The following is a 21499-nucleotide window of genomic DNA, read 5'->3' on the forward strand; positions in this document are numbered from 1 at the left end:
GTGTGATTATGATCTAATGTGTATTATAATACAAAGGCTATTTTTATATTTTTATATATAACCTTGTGTGGAGTTCCTTTTGGGGTGTACCTGGGGTGCTGTTGCTGGGTGCGTGCGAAAACGCTTTACACATTGCCTCCGGGATAAGCCTGACTGCTCGTGCCAAGCTACCAAGGGGATGAGCAGGGGTTATCTTTGGCGTGTAACTTCCTTGCCCTGACTAGAGTGGTGGTTTCTGCCTGGCTTTGACGCAAGCCTTAGCCAGCCAGAAATCCAATTTCTAACAGTCACCCAAACATTAGGTATCAAAATATTTTTAGCTTTTATTTAATCAACATGAAAAAAAGAGAAATTGTTTATACACATACAATCTTACAATTTATACAGTATTGATATATCTAATACACATTTGTTAGAAAAGAATTATGTTATGTTTGTATCATCAATTCATTCAAGTCAATTAAGATGGTATATAATCAATTCTTTCATGGTTGTTAGATGTCTGTATCCTACGCGTGTGCCGGCCGTGAGCCTTCATCAGGAAGCCATGTAAATTTTGCCAGTCAATTGGGTTGATGAAAGGAGATGATCGCGTGACTTGTAAGGAGCCTATTGGCGACGGTTAGAGATGGACAGTAAGGTCACAGACCAAATGTCCTCCTAGGGGTACAGAACCTCGTGGCTAAAAGAATGTACAGTGGCAGACCAACGGGTAGAGTGAAAATAACAATGATAATAAACATCATATTCTACGTTATGGATCTTCATACGCCATGATTTTTTCTCATGAGGATTAGTCGTGTGTCAGTCACATTGTAGTGAGGCTATAACATGGAATTTTGTCACAGTAAGAAATGTTTGAATCTTGCTTTGTTGCAAATAACGCGTTACTGCACATTTATTAACACAGGTGTGTGTCTACATGTGTGCATATAAATTCATGGTAAAAGTAGTATTTTTAAAAAAGGACAAACAGTTGTCATGGCGAGGGAAACTTAGAAAGGGAGTGGATGGGGTATTAATGACTTTAAAAAAAAGCTCTTGCTCCGACACCATGGCGATGATGATCTTTACCTTTATACTTTCGACAATTACACACACAATTATATTTACCAGTCACGTACCCCTGTGCAGGGCAAGACGACAATGTTTATAATCTGAAGAAATTGTCAAATAATAAAATAGATAAGATTAAAGTGAAGACTCTTATTATAATTTGAATTTGTTTTCTGGCTTCGCTTTTGTATCCATTCTATCTCCCATATGCTGATATATTTCAAGTACCCTTGCTTCACTAGTATTCCACATTCAAGGCTAGGAGTTTTCTACAGTGAATGGATTCTCTGATTATTTTACAGTATCTGCATTCTTGTGAAGCTTTTCCAATGTTTGCCACATTTAATTCTCTATTATGTGGTTATCTGAGAGAAGCTACTTCTAGATTCAGAACAATGAAAAGGTTTCTCATCAGTATGGATTCTCTGACAGTGATTTCTTATCAGTAAAGCTTTCTCCACATTCTGTGCATGGATGCGGTTTCTAACCAGTATGGATTTGCTGATGCTTCGACAGCGTACCCTTCTTAGTAAAGCTTTTCCCGCATTCTGTACACTGATAGGATTTCTCACCAGTATGAATTCTCTGATGATTCAACAGCGTACCCTTCACAGTAAAGCTTTTCCAGCATTCTGTACACTGATATGGTTTCTCACCAGTATGGATTCTCTGATGATTCAACAGCGTACGTGTGTCACTAAAGCTTTTTCCGCATTCTGTACACTGATAGGGTTTCTCACCAGTGTGGATTCTCTGATGCCTCAACAAATAGCTTTTCACAGTAAAGCTTTTCCAGCATTCTGTGCAATGGTAGGGTTTCTCACCAGTGTGTGTTCTCTGATGCCTCGACAGTGTACCCTTCAGGGTAAACTTTTTCCTGCATTCCGTGCAATGGTAGGGTTTCTCACCAGTATGGATTCTCTGATGGCTCAAGAGCGTCCCCTTCTCAGTAAAGCTTTTCTCGCATTCTGTACAGGGATAGGGTTTCTCACCAGTATGGATTCTCTGATGATTCAACAGCGTACTCTTCTTAGTAAAACTTTTCCTGCATTCTGTACACTGATAGGGTTTCTCACCAGTATGGATTCTCTGATGGCTCAACAAATTGCTTTTCATAGTAAAGCTTTTCCAGCATTCTGTGCAATGATAGGGTTTCTCGCCAGAATGGATTCTCTGATGGCTCAACAGCGGCCCCTTCTCAGTAAAGCTTTTCCCGCATTCTGTACACTGATAGGGTTTCTCTCCAGTGTGGATTCTTTGATGTTTCAACAAATAGCTTTTCACATTAAATCTTTTCTCGCATTCTGTACACTGATAGGGTTTCTCACCAGTGTGGATTCTCTGATGTATTAACAAATTGCTTTTCAGAGTAAAGCTTTTCCCACATTCTGTGCAAACATAGGGTTTCTCACCAGTGTGGATTCTCTGATGATCGAACAAACTGTGTGTCTTAATGAAGCTTTTCCCACATTTCATACACTGATATGGTTTATCGGCGGAATGGCCTGTCTGATGCATCATCAGTGTGCTGTACTTACTGAAGCATTTCTAACATTCTGTACAGTGATAGGGTTTCTAACCAGTATGGTTACTCTGATGTAGGTACTGTATGCTAATCAAAGTGAAGATTTTCTCACATTCAGTACACTGATAGATACATTATCTTATGCCTTCACCAGTGTGCACTTTTCAATTAACCTTTTTGCACTTTCTGTACAGTCACATGATTTCAAACCAGTATGGACTATATGGCAACAGTGATTTCTTCTCAATGAAGTGTTTCTCACATTCATTACAGTGATAGGGATTCTCACCAGCACGGATTATCTGTTGCTTCACCAGTGTGCCATTCTCAGTGTAGCTAATCCCACATTCTGTACAATTATAGCGTTCATCACCTGTATGGACTCTCTGGTCTCTCAACAGCTTCTTTGGTTCAATGGAGCTTTTCCCACATTCCGTACACTGGTACGGCCTATCCTCAGAATGAACTATTTGATGTCTGTGAAGCGAAGAACCTTCAGCGCAAGTTTATCCACATTCCATATACAGCTAGATTTTCTCCCCTGTAAGCATTCTATGATATTTCAACAAAGATGTTCTGGGGGTCATGCTTTTTTCACACTCCTTACACTGGTATGCTTTATCCTCTGGATATTCAGATTAACTGCTCAAATATCGCATTAGAATTACAATTGTGGGACTCCTGAGTGAACCAAAGGTTTTCACACTCAGTATACTCAAAGAGATGATCTCTTGTGCATCTTTTTAAACTGTCCTTAAAGATGAACTCTGCATGAGCTTTTTCACACAATAGGTCTGTGTTTCTCCCATGAACGTATATATCGTAGGGTGTGTATCCAGGACCAACCTCCAGCTGAGGGTTTTCTCAGACTCTACACACTGATACGGTTGAACATCTGGTGATGCTGCTGAGGTCTTCTTCGGTGCTGGGGTGCTGCAGGTCTCTTCTTCAGGTTCTTTGATTCTGTGAATGAGAAACAAATCTCTGTGAGGGTGGGAATGAAATCAGGTATCTGCTTTAATCAAAGAGACTATAAAAGACAGAGAAACTGGATGAGGAAGGAGTGATTTTGAAAGGGAAAGGCAGTGAAGGATGGGGGAGAAAAGCAACAGGGTCTGCAATCAAGATATCTAGGTTTAATGTCACAGTTAGAGCATAAATGTAAAGTACACTTTTCTGATTGCAACTGGAAAACTATTCGATCCAGTTGGTGCCTCTGCCAATCAGATCAGAACTGATCATACTGTTCAGTTTTCAAACAACGTGTGCCCCTTAACATGACACTTAACTGGTTGCCAGCCCAACACTAGCACTTGTAATCCCAAGATTGACCAGTAACTTCTAGGACTAGTAGAGTGTGTGAACGGTCCCTCCATTGACACTGACTCCAAATACCAGATCCCTGGAAGCACCACCATAGAATCTTATTGGCTTTGTGAAGTAAACTTTCATAATGCAAGTAATATTGGATTCCTTCTCTGAGCAAATCAGCAGTATTTCAAATATAAGGAGCTGTTTCATAACATTGCAGACCTACAATGTCCTAAGGCAAGTTAGTTATCTCCCATAAAGCAGTGATGTGATGACGCGTCATGCCATTTCAAAATCCATACAGAGATTTTGCAGTAGAATCTATCTCTTCTTGTACTCATTGACTCTAACTGGGTAAGGAAGCACAAATCAACCAACAGAATAGACGACTGATCTCTCGAGGAATATATCCTATATTAAGTAACCCACTACTAGTAAAAGACAACCATCAGCTAATCATAATTCACGCAAGCATACATGGGAGTACAAAGCCAAGAATTATTTATGATCCCTAAACAGGCAGCCCTACCTCGCAGAACACATGGAGGATCCAAGACAGCCAAGGCCTGGTACTGTGAGGAAGGGTAGACACCATCCTTCTCAACCAATTTCTCTCCTAGCGATTCCATTGTTCAGTGCTCATCTGATGCTGCAGGGAGCTAAGAATAGCACTGGGGCTGCAGGGAGCTCAGAGGAGCACTGAGGCTGGGGGAGCTCAGATGAGCAATGAGGCTGGGGAGAGCTCAGAGGAGCACTGAGGCTGGGGGGAGCTCAAAGGAGCACTGAGGCTGGGGGGAGCTCAGAGCAGCACTGAGGCTAATAGGAGAATTGTGGCTGCAGGGAGCTCAAAAGAGTACTGAGGCTACAGGGGGCTCAAAAGAGCACTGAGGCTGCAGGGGGCTCAGAGGAGCTCTACTGCTGCAGGGGGCTCAGTGGAGCACTAAGGCTGTAGGAAGCTCAGAGGAGTACTCTGGCTGCATAGTGCTCAGAGGAGCACTGAGGCTGTGATGGGCTCAGAGGAGCACAGAGGCTATAGGGAGCTCAGAGGAGCGCCGAGGGTGAAGAGTGGTCAGAAGAGTACCGGTGCTGTATTCACTAAAGGTTGCAGTGAGGTTGCAGGGAAACAAGAGGAACACTGAGTCTGTAGGGGTTCAGGGGAGTACTGAGGCAGCACAGGGGGGGGAAGGGAGTTCAGAGGAGCACTAAGGCTGCAGGGAGCTTTGAGGAGCACTGAGGCTGCAATGAGGTTAGATGAGCATTGAGGCTGCAGGGAGGTCTGATGAGTACTGGAGATGCAGGAAGTTCAGAGTAACATTGAGGATAAGGGGGCACAGAGGAGCACTAAGGCTGCAGGGGGCTCGGAGGAGGACTGAGGCTGCAAGGGGCTTGGAAGAGCACTGAGGCTGCAGGGCGCTCGGAAGAGCACTGAGGCTGCAGGGCGCTCGGAAGAGCACTGAGGCTGAAGGGGGCTCGGAAGAGCACTGAGGCTGAAGGGGGCTCGGAAGAGCACTGAGGCTGAAGGGGGCTCGGAAGAGCACTGAGGCTGCAGGGGGCTCGGAAGAGCACGGAGGCTGCAGGGGGCTCGGAAGAGCACGGAGGCTGCAGGGGGCTTGGAAGAGCACGGAGGCTGCAGGGGGCTCGGAAGAGCACGGAGGCTGCAGGGGGCTCGGAAGAGCACAGAGGCTGCAGGGGGCTCGGAAGAGCACAGAGGCTGCAGGGGGCTCGGAAGAGCACAGAGGCTGCAGGGGGCTCGGAAGAGCACAGAGGCTGCAGGGGGCTCGGAAGAGCACAGAGGCTGCAGGGGGCTCGGAAGAGCACTGAGGCTTAAGGGGGCTCGGAAGAGCACTGAGGCTGAAGGGGGCTCGGAAGAGCACTGAGGCTGAAGGGGGCTCGGAAGAGCACTGAGATTGCTGGGGTTCGAAGGAGCACTAAGGCTGAGAAGGGCTCGGAGGAGCAAGTATGCTGCAGGGAGCACTGAGGTGCACTGCGGTGAACTCGGAGGAGCAGTGATGCTGCCAGAAGCTCTGAAGAGCACTGAGGCTACTAAGAGCTCAGAGGGGCACTGAGGCTGCAAAGAGCTCAGAGGACACCGAGGCTGCAAAGAGCTCAGAGGACACCGAGGCTGCAAAGAGCTCAGAGGAGCACTGAGGCTGGAAGGAGCTCAGAGGGGCACTGAGGCTGCAAAGAGCTCAGAGGGGCACTGAGGCTGCAAAGAGCTCAGAGGGGCACTGAGGCTGCAAAGAGCTCAGAGGTGTACTGAGGTTACAAAGAGCTCAGAGGAGCATTGAGGCTGCAGGGAGCTCAGAGGAGCAATGAGGCTGGAGGGACCTCAGAGGAGCAATGAGGCTGCAGGGAGCTCAGATGAGCACTGAGGTTGCAGGGGGCTCAGAGGAGCACTGATGCAGAAGGGGCTCAGAGGAGCACTGAGGCTGCAGGGAGCTCAGAGGAGCACTGAGGCTGCAGGGAGCTCAGAGGAGCACTGAGGCTACAGGGAGCTCAGAGGAGCACTGAGACTGCAGGGAGCTCAGACGAGCACTGAGACTGCAGGGAGCTCAGACGATCAGTGAGACTGCAGGGAGCTCAGAGGAGCACTGAGGCTGCAGGAGCTCAGAGGAGCACTGAGGCTGAGGGAGCTCGGAAGAGTGCCGGTGCTGTATTCACCGAGATCCACACTGAGGCTGCAGAGAAAGAAGAGGAGGACTGAGTCTGCAGGGGTTCAGGGGAGCACTGAGGCTGCACAGGGGGAGTGGAGGGAGTTCAGAGGTGCACTAAGGCTGCAGGGAGGTTAGATGAGCATTGAGGCTGCAGGCAAGTCAGAGGAGTATAGGGGATGCAGGAAGCTCAGAGTAACACTAAGGATAAGGGGGCACAGAGGAGCACTGAGGCTGCAGGGGGCTGAGAGGAGCACTAAGGCTGCATGGAGCTCCCAGAAGCACTGAGGCAACTGATGCCACCCCACCGCTAAATGAGGTTTATGACCGGGGGGGAACCATCAGGGGTTGGTCGCAGGGTTAAGGGGGAGATTAGAGGCATGCATTCCCCAAGCCTGAAAGGGTAGATCCAGTGCAGAAATATATATATCGTTTCCAAGTCCTAAATCTCTTACAATACTCAATGATAGACATTCCTGAATGTGGCTATGTTTGATGACGTCAGCAGAGTTTTGCGATGCACTGTGACATCATTCACTGGGGATGTCGCATTTAAAGGAGGCTTGTGTCCACACCTCAGGGGAGGCTTAGGAGGTGGGTCCAAAAGCTTGTTGAGATGGCGCTCGCGCCAACTGTCAGTGGGGTAATAGAGGGGGCATTGGGCTTGGATGGGGCTTGAGGAAATGTCTCAGGCTGAGGATAGGAGCATACACCCTGCGTCCCACGATATGTTGTTTCCTTGGGCGGGGCACCCCACGCAGCCCTCTCAAGCTGACAGGGCAGAGTTTGAAAACTTTCGACAGTGCAGAAGGAAGTGCCAGTAATTATCAAAGTGCACGATACGGTACTCACCCACGCCATACTTCTCCCCCTTGGTGGGGATCCAGTGGGCTCCCATGCTGCCTCCCACCATGGACGAGGCGCCCCCTCACACCAGCAGCGGGTCCCAATCCAGCCCTGCCACTCGCTGCAGCTCCGCCATGTTTGTGCAGCCAGAGGGGGAGGAGAAGAGAGGGGAGGGACCGGGAGGTGAGGCCAGCCTGGGAGGCTCTGGAGGAGGGAGGGGGAAAGCTACGCTGGGCTTTCCACGGGCAGGAGTGGATCTCTCTCAGATGACTGGAGCGCCAGTAGTGATCAGGGTCGGGGCAGCACTAGTGACCAAGAACACGGCACTATTAGGGAGAGGGCAGCACTAGCGCCACTATGACTTTAGGAAACTGCACTAGTGATTGTGAAAAGAGTTGAACCAGTGACCTGTGAGAGAGCTCGGTACCGGGAACGGAGCTGCACTAGTGTACAGGGAGAGGACAGTACTGGTTACACTATGCTTACAGGAAACTGAACTAGTGATCGTGGAAGGAGCTGTGCTAGTGACGGGGAGAGAGATTGTTACAGAGGAGTGTGCTGCACTAGTGATCAGGGCGGGAGCTACACAGGCGATCGGAGAAAGGGCTGTACTAGTGACAAAGAACAAAGCAACACTAGTGATCATGGAAGGAGCTGCGCTAGTGACGGGGAGAGAGATTGTTAGTGAGGAGTCTGTTGTACTAGTAATCAGGGCGGAAGCTATACTGGTGATCGTAGAGGGCTGTACTAGTGACAATGAATGAAGCAACACTAGTGATCGCGGAAGGAGCTGCGCTAGGGACAGGGATAGAGATTGTTACTGAGGAGTCTGTTGCACTAGTTATCAGGGCGTGAGCTACACTGGTGATCGGAGAGAGGGCTGGCCGCTGTACTAGTGACACAAAAAGTTGTGGTCTAGCCTTCTTTCCCCTTTGCACCGCCGCCTCCTCAGTAGGGTCACTGAGACACGTACAGCGTTTACCTAGCGGGAGCGAGCAGTGGCGCTATCTGTTTACAAAACACAGGCACGATAATTGCAAACAGATGGCGTCGCTGCTCGCTCCGCAAGGTAAACGGCACACATGCACGAGGGCTCATTGGGAACAGTGCAGTTCATGCACGAGTTTCCCAAAAAGTCCTGAGCGATTCCGAGAGGTCATCTCCTATGCAACGCTTGCGCGCTGCGTAGGTGAGACCTAAAAACATACACTGGCTACCAATAAGTAAACAAACAGGTTTCAAACTCATCTGCCTAACACACAAATCTTTACAAGGAAATGGGCCACAGTACCTACAAAAAAAACTTAATTTGTATACGCCAATAAGGAGCCTCCAATCAGGTGGAAAACATGTGTTGCTCCCCCACAGAGCCCGCACTGCCAGAAGTGGCTGGAGATCATTTTCTTACCTACCTCTCAATACTGGAACCAGCTCCCTACACACCTCCGGGCATGTACCGACCACAGACTTTTCAAAAAAGGGCTGAAAACATGGATGTTCTAATTACTCTTAACACCACTGTCAATATCTGTTGGAACCTCGCAGCAGCGCATTGAGACCCTTAAAGGGCGAGATGCTCGCGGTTAACAAGACCCAATTAACATAACATAACTGCAGAGCACCATCTGCTTACCTGTAGCTCTGCCTGCTCACTCGATGACGATACTCTGGCCGATCCTGGCAGCGGCACTTGTGACTCATAACACAGGCCATCCATTATAAACAGAACTTTATATAAAAGGCGGTGCTATTTATTTTCATACTGCCTTTCTGCCTTTGTTCAATTATCAGTCACAAATCATTAAGGCAGCTCTAGAACACACTTTTAAAGTCCTTTCTTATTATGTTTGTAGTTTAAGTATGCACTGAAAAGACTTTAGGTGATTTTTTTTTGTGTGCAGGCCGGTAAAAAAAAAAACCTGTGGTTCTAGTCGATGCACATGGGGCTAAATGGTTTGAGCTGGTGTTTGAATGCAATGGGAAGGGCTGGCTGGTTAATATTGAGAAGGAAGCTACTGGAGGAGACTAGACAAGACCACGCTGGCTCCGATGGGTGTTAATGGGGCTACAATGGACTTGGCACAGCCACACTGGTTCTGGTGGATGCGAGTGGGGCAAGAGTGGTTTTGACCTGCCTGGCTGGCTCTAATGGATGTAAACCGGGTGAGAGCTGATTGAGCATGAGTAGACCTGCTGGATGTGTACAAGGTTGAGCATGAGTAGACCTGCTGGATGTGTACAAGGTTGAAACACAATGGGTCTGGCCAGCTGTTTCTGATACTGTTAATGGAGTTAGGATGGACTGGGTTGGTTCAGGCTAAATCCAATGTATGTTAAAGGGGTTAGAATGGACCATCTAGTCAGTATAGTGCTCATCTTTGCATAGAAGGTGGTAATGCCTGATATTTAGCTCTTCATATTGAATTTGTTACTTGATACTAGGGAGAAAGTGTCACACTTTCGGTAGTAGCTTGTCACTCATAAGTAAATGAAAACGGCACACATAAGCAAAATGAAAACTTGGCAGCTATGCAGAAGCTGTATAAATAAAGCAGGTGAACCTGCATGTGGGATGACTGGGACACAGGATACTACAGGATCAGCAGCAGAGCACTGACCAGAGGTGCTACAGGATCAGCAGCAGAGCAGTGACCAGAGGGACTACAGGATCATCAGCAGTGCACTGAGGAGCTACAGGATAAGCATCAGAACACTGACCAGAGGAGCTACAGGATCAGCATCAGAGCACTGACCAGAGGAGCTACAGGATCAGCAGCAGAGCACGGACCAGAGGAGCTACAGGATCAGCAGCAGAGCACTGACCAGAGGTGCTACAGGATCAGCAGCAGAGCAGTGACCGGAGGGGCTACAGGATCATCAGCAGTGCACTGAGGAGCTACAGGATAAGCATCAGAACACTGACCAGAGGAGCTACAGGATCAGTAGCAGAGCACGGACCGGAGGAGCTACAGGATCAGTAGCAGAACACTGAGGGGCTACAGAAGCAGCAGTAGAGCACTAACCTTAAGATGTTCAGCAGAAACAAACAGAAGATCTGAAACCAGACCGGTCCGCTCTTCGCCTGAACTTCCTGCCCTGCATTGCGAGGCGAGACTAGAAAGCAATAGAGATAGAAAATAGACCGGACGAGATACAGACAATCCTCTCATTATTCCGTTTAAAGATGGCCGCCACACAGGCCTTCAGGAAGTAGATGCTGCTATTGAAAGATTCTTCCTGTGCCATCTTGGAATGGGACAGGTTTCCCTTACAATGAAAGATGCTGAGCCCAGCAGATAAACATAGCACAGCGTCTGTATCGCTGCTGCCTGCTCAGTGCTCACCTTCCATATCCAGCAGCAATGCCTCCCTCGGGCCCCTGCCTTGTTCTCCCACGGGCCCCAGGGTTCCCTGCACCCCGGGGGCTACTGCTGTGGTGCTTCTTGCGCCCCTCACTGCACATGGACAATGGGCAGACACAATTTTATTGGGATAGGAACAGATGCAACAGGGTGCTCCGAAGTCCCGAGCAGGCACAAATAAATAATTCCAATAGACCCATTTGGGCTTCAAAAATATAGTGGTTTAAATTTCTGTACTTTAACCTCAGTGGGGCACAAGAATGCCAACTTTCAGTACGAGGTTGCATTTTGCATACATTGCAACATTTTATGAGAGGAATATTAGAGATTTTAAAAAAAAATAGCCGGGATAATGTTTTCTACCCCTTAAGACTTCTATTGAAATAGAGGGAATTTCAGGCGAAAGACAGCCAAAATAAAGCTTTTTTCGGCTTCAGAACTGTGAGTCTCCTGCCTGAATCGGATATAATGGCATGTATGATTTTGTCAAGGAACTTGGGGCCAGATACACGACCCAACATGCATGCGCAAAGAGCTTTGCGACCAGTTTGCGCATGCAAAATACAATTGGGCCATGTACTAACCCTATTTAGCGAGTCGCAATTTTTTTGCGCCTCGCTAAATAGGATTAGCGACTCGCTATTAGGAAGGGGCGTACCAAGGGCATCCCTTCCTAATAGTGAGTCAGAGCCCTATGTATGTCTGTTTGTTTTTGACTGTTTTGGTTATGCGGTCGCAAAACAGTCGCAGTTTACTACCCTTCTCACAAGGGTGGTAAAGCACTCGCAAATGGTAAGGGGTTTCATGGGACCCCTTCCTCTTAGTGAATATAGGGGAAAATATTTTTTAGGGGCAGGCAGTGGTTCCAGGGACCACTACCTGCCCTTAAAAAATGAAACAAAATCTTTAATTATTCTTTTTTTAAATGCATCCCGTTTTCCTTTGAGGAAAACGGGCTGCATTTTAAAAAAAACCTGCTTTATTTAAAAGCAGTCCCAGACATGGAGGTCTGCTGAGCCCAGCAGGCCACCATACCTGAGAGGGCCAGACATTCCTAATGGGGTCACGAATTGCGAGTGCCTCATTAATATGCATGAGGCATGCCATTTGTGACCCCATTATGAATCGCTAAGTGTCATGGGGTGTGAACGTCCAAGCAGTAAATAAAGATGCCTTTTAATTCTGTATATATCTTGTCGCATTCGTTGTGCTTCAATATCTGAGGGGTCAAATGTCAGTCTATGTCATCTGATAAATTGCAGCTTATTTTTAACTTGAGTATTGAGGTTTACAAACTCCTTTCATTTTGCAGTTTGAGAAAGAAAAGTAAAGTGAATTATATGGCCACCTTATTGGGGTCCTGAGACTGTGAAAGGAAAGGCTGCAGAAGGTTATTTTTTTTATAACACACAACAAAATGCAATTCCTATAAATTAATTGTACACATTCAGCAGTTAGGAAAGTAAAAATGAAGCACATTTTTGGGTAATTCTGAAATGTGAGGAAACAAAGTTTTTATCTCATTATGCACAAATGATATTCACTGAAACGCAATGGCCACACTATCGTGTGTGTGTAATGTATATAAATTGTAGGTCTGTGCAAATGTAGTGGTCATTTCAATGGAAAATGTGCTGTTTGTAGCTGACCGTGCCCTACCACACGATGCATTGAACCCTGGAACAGCACTACATATTTTCGCCTCATAAGAATGCAGCAGATGCAGTAACCGGACAACTCTAAAACCGAAGGGGGTTTCAGTCTATTTGAAATTAATGACCGCTGAAGCTGGGTCCATGATCATCACGCCCTCATTGATAAAGAGCATTGGAGCGGAGCTATATTGCGATTTAAATGACATCCGTAGCGCTATTTGCACGATGAGCTATGTAACTACAGATGCGATTCCAATCCTGTCCTCATGTTCCATGTTCTATTCCAAATGGCTCCTTATAAATATCAGAGAAAGGATATTGCGCTTGAAAGAAGGACTGCCCGCCTGCCCATTTTAGACGGCCCACTCGTGATTCACGTATACTCGAACACAGACACGCGCACACTAATATTTTAACCAATGACAACAAAATAATTTTTTCCCTTAAGTGCTTTAATGTGTTTATTGCCAAACCGCGCTCTCTGTGCTGGGCCTTTCATTAATGCAATTTCAGCTGGTCTCTCTGCATTCCAATTAAGGAAGAACAGAGAATATATGAGCTTCAGAAAGAAACAAGCATTGGTAATGCATCGGTTTTGCCTATGTGATGAATAAAGAGCTGTTTTTATCAATCATCCTCTGGGAGAAGGAAAGAGTTCTCTTACAGATAAGACGGGAGTGGAGAGGATGTGGCGCGGCAGCTAGAGCTGCTAACTTGAGAGCTGGGGATCCCGGTTCAAATCTGTGGTGCAACATCCTGTGATTCTATGCAAATGACTTAATCTCGCCGGTTGATAAATTGTTATATAGATTAAAAAGCAAAAAGAGGCAAAACTTTATGAAAAAATTGTTCCACCAAAGCAGATGTTAACAGTATTTCAGCAGCTGGAAACTTACAAGAGAAGCAGACGAGGAACAAGCACTGATACATGCAGGAAAATATGCTACAGCCAATAGAAACAGAGGAAAAGTAAGTGGCACTCACAGGAACCAATGAGAAGCCAGGAAAGATAGGAGGCGGAAAGTGAGTTCCTTTAAAGTTTATATTAAAATAATGGATTTCTCAAGCACAGTGCAAGCCCAGACGAGACCTAAAAAAGAATAACAAAAAACTGCTATGCCTGCTGCACTAATTGAGTCTGAACAGCCGAAGAAATCCCTTACCTATAAGCTCCAGTCAAGGTGCTGTGTGTTTTAACCTGCCCTCTGCTTACCACACACCTTCATTTGTTAGGAGCCATACACCTGCACACAGGGCCATGTCCGTGCATATCTAGCCTGCGACTAGTTCGGCAGATAGACTGGAGTGCGTACACAGCTATGGGAAAATAAAGTTGCTTACAATTTCTTCTATCAAACACAACGGAGTCAGGAGGCTTTGAAGGCATAGCCAGTACATCCTCCATGGTTAATCCTATGAGCACAACAGAACTGACTGCCTATTGTGTATGAGAAGAAATACAATGGGTAAGGCCCTCGCCCACCTGGTTGGTGGCATGTTTCCTCCTTTAGCCCCTCCTTGCACCGAACCCGAGGATCTACCCACCAGTTACTAATGCCCAATGGAGTAATAGAAAACAGATGCGGGCTTTTTAAAAAAAAAAAAGAAAATGGGGGGGGGAAATTTTCAATTATGCCACTCTTTAAACAATGTAGGTGTGAGGGTCCCACTAGCGGAACTCGACATTTTTCTATCTATACAACCTTCTGAAGAGGTTTAAGTCGCATTCATGAGGACAAGGTCACCCTCTCTGCTCTAATAAATATGAAAAATCTTAAACGTGTAATTTACAAACTGCTTCTGATGAAGTGTACTCAAAGATGTCAGCTATGTACTTCAGTCGTTGAGCACGGTGTGTATGTAAAGAGAAAAGTCATCTGACAACCATTAGTTTCCAAACATGATGTCATTGCATTAAAAAGTAGCAAAACTATTGTGTTGCATCACATGTGAAGGATTCAAAAATGAAGGGAAATATATGCTCCCTATAATCCAATTGCAAAGTGCACGTTCACGCTTGTTATTTTCTCCTACACTAGATTATGACCCGTTTTGAGACACCCTCCGAGCTGGAGTATTGGATCAGGGCTCTTATAGATATCTTTACCATTTGTATTCCTTCCCACAAACAATAGGTCGTCAGTTCTGCTGTGGTCATATAAAATGTCCTACAACCTGTGGTGACTCTTAGTGGTTAATGCACAATAATCAAGGAAAACATCTTGATGTAAAAGATTGGTTTCCTGGCTGAAACACCTCATGAAAATGTGTCTCTATGTAAAGATGTTTTCATTCACAAGGAGAGAGCAATAGAAAAGTGGTCCTAGTTGCGATCTCTCAAATACAATCACAAACATGCTGCTAGAAGTAACTTGCCACAATAGACAGTCGGGGGGGGGGGGGGATATCAAAGATGTTGGAGTAGACGCCTCACCCACTTAATAGTGGCATGTTTCATCATCAGAGCCTATACACACCATGATACAACTAGGGCAGACTCAACCAAAAACAAGCATTTACAATGCAATAGGTCTCGCATTTTCGAGAGTTTGAGCTATTGGCATTGTAAATGACAATGCCTTTTATTTACATGTTGGCTTTTAAAGCATAAATAAAAGGCAGTGTCATTTACAATGCCAATAGCTTAAACTCTCACAAATGCGAGACCTATTGCATTGCAAATGCTTGTTTGTACTTGTATTGTATTGTATTGATGCTTATATAGCGCACTGTCACCCTACGGGTATCCTGGTGCTCTGACAAAACAGAATCACTAATGCTGAGAGATTAGGCAGGACGGAAACAATCAGGCTGCTCGAAAAAGCCAGGTCTTGAGGCTCTTTCTGAATTCCATTAAGGAATCCACCTGTCTAATCCTCAGTGGGAGCTCGTTCCACATCCGAGCACCGAACACACTAAAAGCCCTCCTGCCCATCCTGGCACGTTTGAATCTAGGTTGTGCCAGCAGGTTAACGCTGGAGAAGCGCAACTGTCTCAGGGGAAGATACCATGTAAATCTTTCCTGAAGAGGGACCGGGCCTGTCCCATGTGTTGCTTTATGGATCAGACAAAGGGATTTAAAAAGGACCCTTTCTCTGACTGGCAGCCAGTGGAGCTCTCGCAGAGCCTGAGTGGAAGAGGAGTCGCGCCTACGGTTTAGCGCCAGCCGACTGAACTCTCTGTAGCCCCTGCAGGATGTATTGGGGGGGGGGGCCCTAAATACAGGGAGTTACAATAATTCATTCTACTTAGTACCGTGCTCCTTACGAACATGGCTCGCATGTCTTCTGGCAAAAGTGGAAGAATCCGGCGTAGTAGCCCAAAACACACACTGGCTGCGAGTCCAATTGGAGGTTACTATCAAACAGGAATCCGAGGTTGCGTATTGTGTTGGCTGGAGCCAGTGGAGCCTCATCCGGGGCGAGCCTGAACTCCACCGGCAGGTGTTGAATCTGCCTTAACGGCGAGTAGTACAGTTTTTCCTCCATTAAACTGCAGGGAGTTTCTCCGCAGCCAGTCTATGGTCAGCCTTATACAGTTTTGAAATTGTTCTAGGGGGACCGCCTGTTTTCCCTCCAGTGAAAATGCCAATTGCGTGTCGTCTGCATAATTGACTAACTCAACCCCAAACGCCTTGATAATCGAGAATAGTGGCTGTAAATATATATTAAAAAGAATGGGGCTGATGCTGGAGCCCTGTGGTACCCCATAAGCTACGGGGGGGTTTTCCAGAGGAAAACGACCCCAGAGTTACCACCTGTTGTCTCCCCGCCAGGTAAGAGCAGAGCCACTGCAGTGCCCGGCCCTTTACCCCCATTTCCTCCAATCGCTCAAGCAGAATTGGATGACTTACTGTGTCGAATGCGGCTGACATATCCAGGAGCACCAAGACAGCGGTGCTCCCGTTGTCAGCCCGCATTCGCATGTTGTCCATTATAGTGATCAGGGCCGACTCCGTCCCGTGACCAGGACGGAAGCCGAACTGGTCCCTGTCCAGCAGGTGATGTTCTTCCAAATAATCTGGGAGAGATCTACTCACAGCCTTTTCCAAGATCTTAATAGGAAAAGAGAGGAGGGAAATAGGCCGGAAGTTAGCCGGATTAGTTGGATCCAGGGTAGGCTTTTTGATCAGAGTGGACACCACCGCCTGCTTCCATCCCTCCGGAACTGAACCTACTTCCAGAGATTGGTTACAGATCTGACGCAACCAAGGAAAAGTAAGGTGGCCATATGACTTCCACACTTTTCTGGGGCAGGGGGTCAAGGGGTGAGCCAGAGGAGATACTGTAAGCCATTGTATCGAAGGTAAGGTCCGTAAAGGTAGGAAAGGTGACCAAGGAGTATTGCTGGTCCGAGGTCCCCTTAGTTACCTCTTTACCAGAGTTCTGAGCAGCCACTTCGTTGTCCTTAAAAAGGTCAACGATCTTTGCTACTTTATCCTTAAAGTGGGTGGCGATCTCATCACACAGCTTTTGTGAAGCTTCTACTTTGTTCTCCAGACATGTTGGAGCTGAAATAGTTCTTACAATTCTAAAAAGTTCCTTAATCGCGTTTGGTGCTTGCACAATGGATTTAGCATAAAAGTTAGCCTTACTTTCCAGGATAAGCAGCTTGTACCTGCTCTGTGCTATCTTTAATGTAAACGTGTCCCTATCCAAATACCCCTTCCTCCATTTCCTTTCGGCCTTCTTGCATTGTAGTCTTAACAGTCACTCTCAAGTCTTCATTGTACCAGGGTGCTGAAATTTTATTCCTAGTTTTTATTTTTTTCATCGGGATTAGATGATCTAGAGCATCCGTGATAAACTCCTGGTAGATGTTATAATTATCATCAACCGTACTGCATGCCTGGAATGGGCTCACTGTAGGTAGTATTAAGAGGGCACCTGTCCTCGCTAATTTAGTCCAGTTTCTACCTTTCCGATACAGCACGGCAGTTTTGGCTTGGACAGGATAATCGGCTAACCGTATTTTAAAATGGACGAGGTAGTGGTCTGTCCAGATTTGGAGGATGATATTTAAGAGTTCCACCTCGGACTCATTTGCGAATGAAAGGTCAAGTATGTGTCCTCCCTGGTGAGTCGGGGAGGTGACTAGTTTTTGGAGACCGAGATTTTTACATGTGTACTTCAAATCTCTCAGCTGGTTCTTCATACTGGCATTCTCCCACCAATTGAAGTCGTCCAAGATGACCATTTTAGAATGTGATAAGGATAGGTCAGCAATGGTATTCAGGAGGGGCTGCTGTAAGGTGTTACTCCCTAGAGGGCGATAACAAAACAGTCCTGTAAAGAGATTACCTCTAGCTTCCTGAAGCGAGAAACCCATCAATTCAATTCCCTCTAACTCATCCACCTGTAACAAAGTGAAATTGAGTTCCTCCCTAAAAATCAGTCCCACCCCTCCTCCTATGCCCTCCTTCCTAGGTTTATGTATGATTTTGAATCCGTCGGGGCAGGCGAGGCCAATCTCTACGGCTGATTCTGCTCTGATCCAGGTTTCAGTAAGACACAGGGCATCAAGCTTCATATCATCAATCAGTAAAATGTCAATAAGATTAAAAATATATAAACGATAAAGACCAAATTCGGTCGGTAATGTCAGCAGCAAGTTACCAGCCCCTAAGATGCCAGTGATAACCCCTGTGTCAATCCGCTCTGCAAATAGCGCGTTAAGTCAAGTGTGATTGAATAAATACATACTATTGCCTCGCATGGTGTCGAGCGTTGCATAAATTACATCACTGCCAAGTATGTGGGACTCGTAAAAATTGTGCAACATCAGCACAATTTTCTCTGCATTTGTAAGTGCTTCCCTGAGAATAGTTTTTGATATACCGTGGTAAGTGTGCTGTCAGGAGTCAGGAAAATGAAATGATCCAAACAAGTGTATGGGGATCCCCTCTGCAGCCACTGGTTAGGAAAGCAAATTCAGGGACTTACATTTTATTCCATGCAAAGTGCTTCTAGTATTTGCCCACAGAAACCTAAACATGTATTGGGAAGATAGTGTTCTCACTCGGTAGATAAAGCTTGTGATAGTTCATTAATTTATTAACCCCTTCGCTGCAAGGCCTTTTCCCCACCTGTGCTAAGCCTTTTTTTTTGGCTATTTGGGGTAGTTTGCACTTAGGCCCCTGTAACTTTTTGACCACATAAGGTATTCCACACCAAATTTGCGTCCTTTTTTTCCAACATCATGGGGATTTTTTTTGGGGGGGGGGGGATGCGAAAAAAGGGCTACAGATGAAAAAGTATGATTTTTTCCCTGCAAATGGTATCAAAAAAGGGGTTGTGGTGCTGAAATCACCATCTTCCCAGCTTTCAGGGACAAGCAGACTTTTGTCAGAAAACCAAACATTGTTACACAGTTTTGGCATTTTTCTGCGACATTGCCTATTTTTGCTATTTGTGCTTTCAACCTCCTTCCAGTTAATGGTAGAAATGGGTATGAAAGCAATAATGGATCCAGGAAAGCTATACATTTTGGAAAAGTAGACATAATTCGGAATTCAGCAAGGGGTCATTTGTGTAGATCCTTCAAGGTTTCTTTATAGAAACTAACAGTTAAAAATAGGAAAAATTGAAAATTAGTTGGAAATAACAGCCTTTTGTGTCAACGTTTTCACATGTAACTTCTTCTAATTATGATAGCTCTTTGAAAGCAATATACCGTTACATCCGCTGGACCTTCCTGGTTGTGGGGATATATAGGACTTGTAGGTTCACCAAGAACCCGACGAACCCAGAGCCAAAAACTGAGCAGCGACTTGCAATGGTTTTTTATTATGTACCGGGTATATAGCAATTATTCTGGGAAAATGTGTACATGGAAAAATCGGTATGAAAGTCACCTATGTATTTCTGAAATGGGAACAAAATATAGAGTTTAGAAACAGTAGATATTTGCACATTTCTAAAATTGGGAATACTCATACTAGCATGAGAATTATCGATCATTTTTCAAAATTACTTCTTTTTTACTCATTGTCTTTCATTTGGAAGGCAGAAATGCATCGAAAGTCAATAGGTAATAACAGTTGCTTTACAAGTCTCCCGATAAAAATGGTACCTCACTTGTGTGGGTAGGCTTAGTGCCCAGGACAAGAAACGGCTCACAACGCAACGTGAACACACCATATTTTCACAATGAAAAATTACCCTTTTTTTGCAAAGTGCCTAGCTATAGTTTTTTAACCCTAGCTCTTCTGGCACCTAGGGAAACCTAGCAAACCTATACATTTTTTAAAACTAGACACCCAGGGGAATCCAGGATGGGGTGACTTGACTGGCTCACACCAGGTTCTGTTACCCAGAATCCCTTGCAAACCTAAAATATTGTCAAAAAAACTAAATTTTCCTCACATTTCTGTGGTGGAAAGTTCTGGAATCTGCATGGATCCAAAAATTTCCACCCACCCCGCGTTCCCCAAAGTCTTCCGAAAAAAATGGTACCTCACTTGTGTGGATAGGCCTAGTGACCGCGACAGGAAACGGCGCAAAACGCAACGTAGACACACCACAATTTCACAGTGAAAAATGACCCTTTTTTGGCAAAGTACCTAGCTGTAGTTTTTTAACCATAGCTCTGTCGGCACCTAGGGAAACCTAGCAAACCTATACATTTTTGAAAAACTAGACACCCAGGGGAATCCAGGATGGGGTGACTTGACTGCCTCTCACCAGGTTATGTTACCCAGAATCCCTTGCAAACCTACAAATTTGCCCCCAAAAAACACATTTTCCTCACATTTGTGGTGGAAAGTTCTGGAATCTGTGTGGATCCACAAATTTCCACCCACCCCACGTTCCCCAAAGTCTTCCGAGAAAAATGATACCTCACTTGTGTGGGTAGGCCCAATTACACAAAAAAAATCTCTGCCGTTAAGTGCCCCCGAAGGGGCAGAAAGGCTGTAATGGTGGTTGGTGGGTGGGTGGGTGGGGGCATTGGCATGCCCGTTTCGGGCAGCCCCAACCCTAAAAAAAAAGTTCAAAAAACGAATCACTGGTGTTTAGTGGGATTTCTCCCCCCCCCCCCCCCCGGGGGGCATATTGGGGGCAACTGCCCCCGTCTGCTCCTCAGGGGGGCAGAAAGAATACTAATTGCAGGGGTGTGGGGGCATGTGCATGCCCATTTTGGGCAGCGCCACACTTCTTTTTATATGCTAAAAAAATCCCTGGTGTCTAGTGAGCTACTGCCCCCATCTGCTCCCGGGGGCGGGGGCCGAAAAGACAACATTTTGCCAAATTGAATTGGGGGGAGCAGAGACCCTTGTCCAAGGGGCCGCTCCCCCCTCCCTGGTGTCTAGTGGGTGGATCCCTGCTTGGGGATCACCCTCCTGTGGCGATCCACAAGCAGGGATTCACTGGGGAGAGTCTCCCCTTTCCAACGATACCTCTCCCGCCTTTCTACGTGCTCAGGGGGCTAAGATAGCATGTAGAAACTGAAACTGAAATGAGCCTAAAGGCTCATTTCAGTTTTGGTTTCACTGAAATGACGTCAGCGCTACGTGCGTGCCGATTGTCATTTCAGGGAAACCAGGGGGGGCCCCTCGAGCTTTTCCCCAGCTCCCGAGGCTCTTTTGGTGTAAAGAGAATCCCTCTGGTGCCCGCACCAGAGGGATTTCCGGGGCGATGTGTCATGACGGCCTGGAGCAGTCATGAGCACACGCCCACTGTGTGTCATGATGGCTCCCAGCCATCATGAGAACAGAAGGGGTTAATAGCATGTCCTTAGATGAGACTTGTCTTGCATAATGATCCATGTTTACAATTGGAGAAATATCTATCTGGAATTTTAAAATGTTGTTTTCAGAATTTAATTAACATTTTCACATGACCGCTCTGGTGGCCTAGGAGAGGACTGACTTGTCTTAGTATATTGTAGTTTGGGAATTATATGAGATAGCTTCTATGATGGATTTGAAGCACTGCTAATGTGCTCAGAGAATTAATCAACTATTCATTGCTTTATGGAATACTAATTAATAAAGTCGACCAGAGCCAGGCATCCTTCAAACTGCGTTTCCGGTTATCTGCTGTCTGAGGTCTGAGAGAATGGAGGGACCCTTCAAAGGGTCAACTGATCCTTACA

The 21499-nt window shown here is 46.1% G+C and overlaps 1 protein-coding gene across 1 annotated transcript in view; it reads right to left on the reverse strand.

The window, feature by feature from the left end:
- Positions 1-303: 303 nt before the first annotated feature.
- LOC146830088 (uncharacterized) overlaps positions 304-21499 on the reverse strand; it is a 150058-nt gene continuing 128862 nt past the window's right edge. The window contains exon 2 of the mRNA XM_085604318.1: positions 304-3544. Coding sequence (XP_085460444.1) covers positions 1540-2577 — 1038 coding nt within the window. The 5' untranslated portion in view covers positions 2578-3544 and the 3' untranslated portion in view covers positions 304-1539. The remainder of the gene's footprint in view (positions 3545-21499) is intronic.

This window comes from Triturus cristatus, chromosome 5_1 (genome assembly GCF_964204655.1).
Source record: "Triturus cristatus chromosome 5_1, aTriCri1.1, whole genome shotgun sequence".
Taxonomy (NCBI): domain Eukaryota; kingdom Metazoa; phylum Chordata; class Amphibia; order Caudata; family Salamandridae; genus Triturus; species Triturus cristatus.